Here is a 7998-nt window from a genome sequence, read left to right as displayed (position 1 = left end):
AACAGCTTGTATAGACTTCTGTTCCACACATTTGTCCAGACTTCGTCAGTGCAGTGGGGCATGGAGCAAGCTGTTGCTCTGTTCTGTTTGAGTAGTAACTGTACTCAGTTGTGCAGTATTGGGTGAGTGACTCTGCAGAGTGGATTGCATGAACTGTCAACAATGCAGCTTTGTTTTTTAATAAAGTATCAGTTTCCAAGAGTTTTCAGACTTCATTTCTTCATTTATCAGTAAATCAGTTAACAGTAGAATCACTTGCTACACAATTTTTGTGTGTAGTGTGTGTATGTATGTTGCTGAAAAACAATGTGACTGATAAAAAAGAAATAGGAAACCATATAATATGTAGGGTTTTTTATTTTCACACTGTTCTTGATTATTACATGTATTAATATAAAACTGGAATGTGAAACAGGGCTGGACATCTGTGTAAGTTCATATCTAGAACTGTGTAAGTTGATATCTAGAAAACAAAAAAAATGAATCTGTGTATATTTTGGAATTTTATTAACTTAATTAAACAACACAAGCACTGCCTAAGTTTTTGAAGCCTGTAAGTATGAATGTCTTCAGCAATTATAAATGTTACAGCAATTACAATTACATGTTATTAAGTAATCATATGCAAATAAAAGACAAGAGCAGAAAAGACTTCCTTAAATTATAAAAAATTAGGCTATTTTTAGTATACAGGATTAGTTGCCAATATTTGCAGATGTACTGTACTTAACATTGGGTTTTTTTTTTATTTGGGTTGTTTGTGGGTTTGTTTGGTTTGGTGTGGTTTGGTTTTATTCTATGAATTTAATTTACTACTTTGAGAAATGTCATTCAGAATTTTTTCTCATTTTCTTATGTCTCCTAAAAATATTGCTGTTCCTGGTAACTTCTCCTAATGAGAGATAAGAACAGAACAAAATGTCAATAAAGGTTCTAGGACCTCTGCAGCAGTCCTCCTGAATTTGAAGGAGCATCCCTGCTTTGATGATGAGTTAGTGTGTTTTACTTAAGGAAGGAATAATCTTCAGATTTGCATCCCATGCATGGCAGCATGACTTGAACCTTTTTAATACAATGAATTTATCCAGTGTTGTCAAATCTATTTATAGTGTTTTGTTGATGGGTTGTCATTTTTTTTGCAAGAAACAGTTTGTTTCATCAGCTTTTCGTACACAGATAAATAATACAGGTTGGATAGACACATTTATAGATAATGGTCTTCCTTTGAGCGCTGTAATTGTCTAATAATAGTTTTGGCTTCATGCCTAGAGAACATCCTCTGACATTTAAACCAGGTGATCAGAATGCCTGGATTTCTGAGATATAGCATACTGGCTGTAACACAAACCAGCCAACACCTGATTTCATTGTAAACCTATTACAGTCTTATGTTAATGTGAAATGTGTAGACTGTAATTGCGATCCCTCACAGGAAGAAGTTTAAGCTAGATGTAAGTTACAGGATGTGCATAGCATTGTGCTGGTTGTTAGACTTTTAATTTGTAAGTCCCTCAGCAGAATGTGGAGTTTACAGAATTATTTTATTTATTTGGGCCAATATAGTATAAAATCCTGAGATCTAAAATACTATAGGAACTTCAGTAAAACATCTTTATGAGAGTTGTGATATAGTCTTTAAAAAGAGAGTCTACTATAGGAAAACTTCATCTCAGAATAGTAATTTATTAACATTAACAAAATAATAAAAAAGCTGGAGAAATATTAGTCCATTATGGAGTTTGTCTACCCAACATCTGAAAAGTATGAATTGTGAAGAAATTGTGGGAATAAGTTGGTATTTCCTCCTGCAAAGACTGGTAATTCTGGATCTCAAAAAGAATCGCATATATTGTTATGCCACTGCTTCTATGCCACTGTTATGCACTGCCTTTCTAAGATTGTAGTATTTTATGGAGATCTACTATTAGGAAAAGAATTCTGGTCCGTAGAAGAAACAGTCTGCCAAGGAGAGAATTCTGCATCCTGTCAGTGGATGTTTTTGTGAAACAGGTTTTTATTAGGTTGCATGATTTTCCTTTATCTCTAAGGAGGACAGGGTCAAGGGTTTTTTACGTATTGCCAACATATTTCTATAGACATAATAAACATAGATCATCAAAAGATCAAATTTTATGCTTATTAGGACTATATAGGTACATTATAGAATTGAAAAACATGTTCTTTGCACCGTTTATTTTTTTTTCCTTTCTATTTTTAGGATGCAAAATTTGTAGAAGAGCGACGCAAGCAGCTACAAAATTACCTAAGGAACGTAATGAACAAAATTATTCAAACTGTGCCAGAATTCACAGCCAATCCCAAAAAAGAGACTCTTACTCAGCTGATGCCCTTTTTTGTGTAAGTATCTGTCAAGTAGTCAAGAAAATATTAAGCTTTTTTCATCACAATTTAATTTAAAATATGTCAGCATCTCCAAAATCTTTAAAACAGCGTTCTTTTAAATAGAAGGGTCCTATTCAAATTATAAGTGCTTTGTTATATTTAAAGGAATATATGACATATATAGTAATTTTTGTTTATTTAAATGGTGACTTTGAACAAAAATCACTTTGATATTTCAAAAATGTATAAGTGACGTCAAAATCTGCATCCATACATACTCTTCAAACATAAGGTGTTTTATTTGGTTTTTCAGTTTTGTTTCGCTTTTGTTTGTGTGGGGTTTGTATTTTTGTTTTTAAATTTATTTGGGGGGATAAGTGTGGAGCACTATTAGGGTACTTACTAACCAAATTAAAAAGTCAAGCTGTTAAACTCTTTCTAGCTGAATTTTGCAATCTGCTGACTCATGTTCTGATTTCATTAATGTTAACGTTGAATATGTCCAGAAATAGTTCAACACAGTAATTTGTTAAAAATCTCAAAACAAACCCTTTGATATACAGTCATACAAGGGATTCTGTTAGAATCTTTCCATTTTGCTGCAAACATCGTTCTTTACAGTATTTGTAAATTATATTTAGAACTATTTAAGAAATAATATTAATGAAAATTTGTTTTTGAAAGTGGTGTTAACTTATTTCTTTCACTAATAATTTTTCAGTATAATGGTTTTTCAGTACTACACCTGTACTAATTATGTATAGATTGAACACACATTCATAGTAAGCCATCGTATTAAATTTGCTGTCCACAAGCCTCTGCACAGGGATTATGCATCCATGCCTGTGAATTCATGGATGGATCAATTTGCAGAATCAACATTTAAATGTTGATTTAAATTAATTTAAATTTAAAATTAGTATGTTTCAGTAGAAGTGTACATACTTAGCTGTACTATTTGCATGGTCTTGTGCAGAGTTTCAGATTTTCAAGTTGAAACTTTATTTCAAGAAAGCTGTATTTATTAGAAAATGTAATAGATAAATGGAAGAATGCCGAGATGTATTTTGTGGCATTCATGTTTTTTCAATTTTTCCTGGATTTGAAAAAGCAAAAATCAATTTGATGAGACATCTTAATGATGTTGTTATAAATGGCAAAATGATGTTTGTAGGGACAAACATCTCAAAAGACTTACTTTTTTTCCCTAAGAACCTATTTTGTAGAATTTGACTAAGGGCTGTAAAGATTGAAATAGTTTCAGGTCCTTCCAGTTGAGGGGCCCGTACGTGGCTTTTTGATAAGTCATTTTAAAGAAGTTGTCTTTCATGTTGTACTTCATTTTGTTTTTTAAAGAAGAGGGGGGCAAATACAAAATGCATTTGCAATTGAAGTTTCAACTCAAATAATTTTTGCTTTTCCTGTCCAATTATATTTTATTTTAAGATGGTTAAGTATAGCTGTGTGAAGTAGTGAACTGATAATTTCCTGTCAACTTCATTTCATAACTTGCTGCTTTAAATGTAGAGCAGGAAAATAAATTCCGAACAGCGTGCTATTTAAGGCCCCATCTTTTCATTGGCTTGTTATAATTGATTATCCTGTGTTCCACACAGACAAGCAGTAATGCAGAATAACATCTGTAAGTTGAGGCTAGCTACTTTTTCCTCCTCAACCACTTTGCTTATGAAAGAAATTAAATTTCAAATTTTGTGGGATATAAGATATTTTAATAAATTATGATTATGGTTTCAGGTGTACATTGAGTTGCTGTATTAATTATCATTACTTCAACAGTACAAGCGGTCATAAAGATAGCAACACAACTAATATTAAAATATGAAAAAAGTGGACAACAGTTTCAACCAGAAGCTATTAGAGTAGGAAATACTGTGGATACTCTAGTTAGGAATATTAATTTGAAGCTTTGGCCTTAATTAATGGAAAACATATTCATAGTAGCAGTTCATTACTTGAACTGTGATGCATTATTTACATGCTTTAACCAAAATTGTTTTGATTTTGGATTTTTATTTAATTTCAGTTATTAGTTTCACATCTTTTTTAAAAAAAAAATCTATCATTAATTGTACAATTCAACAGTGACCATAGTGTGAGACTGTAACTATGAGATAATACAGTACTGATGTAAAAGCAATGATACTACTTTTCAGGTGTTTTTTTCATCTTAATACACTGTTGTTACAGAAATATTTTATTACAGTATCTTCTTATTCTACTTTGAGAAATGACATTTCAAGAATAGTTTATTTATAATCTCTTAGCCACTTACGTTAAAAACAGGAAGGGAAAACAAATTTCCTCTTATTCCTCAGCCCTAAACAATTAACTTGCTTTCTGATAGTTAATCTCATCTCTTATAAGTGTGTAAATAGAATTTAGATCTCATGTTTTTGTTTATTAAAAACATGCCAGGTATGAGGACCTGCACAGGAAAAGATTCAAAATCACAACCCCATGTAATGGTTCTACCAATGATGCACAAGTCAGAATAAACACCATTACCCTATTCTGCTGATGTAAACCCTCCCCCCCAAACAAACAAAAACCCCCAACCCTATTTCTTCTAATAAATGTAATGAGCTGAATGAGATAGATAAAACTAATTTCACCGAAAGAGCAAAGTTTTATTGAGAAGGCAGCATATTTAAGTAACAATTCTCAATTTGGGTACAATTTAGTATGTTAAACATTGTGATACAAAATAAAGCAATTATCTCTAAGGAAAAAAATTTGTTCAAGGAGATTTGCTCAAGGAAGTTTGCCAACACCATTTGTCAACAATCTGTAAACACCAATGTGATGCACTGCATTGATGCTAACCTTTTTTGGGTATAGCTATACGACAGGTTGCAAAAAGACTATGTTTATTTTCAGAGGTTTTTCTTGCATTTGGCAATTTCATGATTCTCAATACATCGCATGAAGCAATGGACTATAGTGGATTCAAGAATATTCTTTGATATCTGGTCATTATGGCAAAAAGGTTCTGTTCATATATGTACCTGTGAATTATTTCTCTGGAGCTTTTTCTCAAATAATAGATGCGTCAGCATTCCCTCTTAGCTAGAGTAGGTAGTTCTCCATGGGAATATTAGTGGGATTCTGGAAAAGCTTAGCTGTTGAGCAAAATAACTATATACCTCATCTAAAGCAAAGTGGGTTTTTAATACATTTTTCTACTGAGATATCAAACTCTTCCTCTGCAGCTAGAGCAGCAGTATTAAATTAATATAAAGATCTTTCAGACAATGATAAAAGGAGCACATTTTAGAAAGTATTGTCATTGCTAGGCTATCATTTGAATTCTCAGTGTCCTTTATTTTCTGAGAGTCATGACCTGGCATTTTTGGTGAGTAAGAAAAAGCATCTAAAAGAAAATGCATTTCAGTTCCACTTCATATTGCCAACTTCCCCAGTATTGTCCTTCCTTAATGGATTTTAAGCTTCGTCAACAGGAGATCTTGAATATGCTGGACTCTGTGAAGTGTTTATTGCATTATTCAGTTGTAACCTTTGTACCGTACCTGCAATTCTTCTATTCTGTGAGGTTTAATAATATTTTGGTTTAATAATGTTTTAATATAAAAGACTGTAAATACATATAATAATTATGATATATTTAATTTGTGCTTTATAGCACAAATGTGTGTATAGTTGCTGATTATATATTTATTAATGAAAGAGTTAGCAGTTACAAAACTTTGAGATATTAGTCATAGGATTGTGCTGTAGAGAGTAGTGATACCTCGGTCTAGGAGAAAAAATTAGTCTTAATATGCATAAAATGTCTCTAAGGCATTAGATCTGTCTATTAGGAAGCAATGAAATATAAAATAAAAAAAAATTATCTGGTCTTAAAGAGGTTCTTCTCACTGCAAAATTAAATGACCACACTTCAGTGTGAAAACGAAAAATCCCATAAAGGTTATGTCTGATTAGGCATCCTATAGATAGAAATTACAGGGTCAGTTTTAATTAATCACTTTTAAGATCTGATTTAGGTCCTAGAATATGATTATGGTGAACAGAAAATAAGATTAATGTCTCTAAGACTGAATCCACTGATTATTAAATTCTGGAAGGAATATTGCCTAAAATTTTTGTTGTGAGGTTGTTCCTTTGGGGATTTCTCTCTTCCAAGTGCAGTGTTTTCATACAATCAGGCAAAACATTTTAATTGATCTGTATGAAATAGCTTGCCACTGTTATAAAGAAAGAAATTAATTCTATTTTGAAGCTCAGATACAGTTAACAGTTTGCAGTAAAATAATGTGAATCAGTTTGCTAGCACTTCTCTTTATTATTGTATCAAATGTTGGTGGTTAATCATGGAAATGTAATTTCTTTTTATTTCTTATGCTGTGAACTGTCATTAATGTATTCTTCCTGTTGTCAATCTCTATAATTTGTAATCTCTGTTTGTCTATTTTTCAATTTTAACGCTGCATTAGCTCAGTCACAGGTTTGGTCAAATAGTTTCCTTTATAGTCCACTTTCATGTTTTAATGTAAAAAAGAGATTCTGGCTCTGCTAATTTGTCTGTTTACACGCTGAATAACAAATTCTTTATAATAATAAAATTGACATCACAAGTTAAATTTTCCAGTCCATGCAGAGCAAAACCTAAATCAAGAATTGGCACTGCTGAATTAGGTTGCTACATCTGCTAGCTGGTGAAGGCCTGTCTGTTAATACCTACTTAAATTAACATTTATTTGCATTCATGATTGGTACATTACAGATAAATAAAACTTGTTGTAACAAGTACAGTTGTGTTTTAATCACATTTTTATCAATCTATCCGAAAAATATCACACACATTAGCTTTTTTGTAAATACAGATATAAGAACAGGAGGGATCTTTGGCAACAAGCATCACAATTCTTTGTACCATATAATTGAGTCTTTCAACATAAATCATCATAATAGGTTATATGATTTCAAGTATGTAGAAAGCTAAAAGCTGTAAAAAGTTGTGAAAAGAAACACTAAAATGTTCGGATGTTCCATTTTTCTCTCTCTGTGGTTTCTGTATCAAATGTACTCATTTTTTAGAAGATAAATATTTTCTTCCCATCTTCCTCATAATGGGCACAAAGAGAAATACAAGAAAAATAAGAAAAAACTTTTTTTACTGTAAGGGTGATGGAACACCCTAACAGGTTGCCTGGAGGTTGTTGACACTCCATCCTTGGAGATATTAAAGACTTGACAGGACAGAGTCCTGGGCAACCTTGTGCAGGGGGATGGGCTAGGTGATCTCCAGAGGTGCCTTCCAATCTCAAATAGTCTATAAATCTATGATTCCCCAAAAACTCAACCTACAATTTTAACTTGAGTTGTGTTTTACATAAACCCTGCACAAAGAAGTGTTAGCTAAATGTACAGCTGGTCAAACAGATGTTATATGTGAACAAAAAAAAAGCCTAAACAGTGTGAAACTACTAAAACATGTACTCCACTTTGTAGCTATGCAATGCTATTGAAATAAGAATACTGCCAGTTTATTGACTCTTTTGCTTTGGCAATGCAAATGTTTGCATTAAAATATATGCAGGAATGGTATAAACAGAATTTTGTGAATATTTTCACAGATTACTGTGCTGAGTATTTTTTTATCTCATTTTCTAG

General features: G+C 32.1%; 1 protein-coding gene across 7 annotated transcripts in view; it reads left to right on the top strand.

Annotated features, from left to right (window-relative positions):
• Window positions 1–7998, top strand: part of SNX29 (sorting nexin 29) — a 145236-nt gene that overhangs the window by 104971 nt on the left and 32267 nt on the right. For 5 of the 7 annotated variants that reach the window (XR_012676093.1, XM_075165046.1, XM_075165043.1 and 2 more), the window contains one exon: window positions 2219–2358. Coding sequence is in view for 5 of the 7 variants with exons in the window: in XM_075165046.1 (XP_075021147.1) it covers window positions 2219–2358 (140 nt within the window). In the remaining 2 variants the exon portion in view is untranslated. Of the gene's footprint in view, window positions 1–5; window positions 123–2218; window positions 2359–5241; window positions 7954–7998 lie in introns of those variants that run through there. The other 2 variants (XR_012676094.1, XM_075165044.1) reach the window with 2 other exon arrangements.

Source organism: Calonectris borealis, chromosome 16, assembly GCF_964195595.1.
Source record: "Calonectris borealis chromosome 16, bCalBor7.hap1.2, whole genome shotgun sequence".
In the NCBI taxonomy this organism is placed as follows: domain Eukaryota; kingdom Metazoa; phylum Chordata; class Aves; order Procellariiformes; family Procellariidae; genus Calonectris; species Calonectris borealis.
Note: the sequence above shows the minus strand (reverse complement) of the source record. Positions and strands in the feature narration are given on the sequence as shown.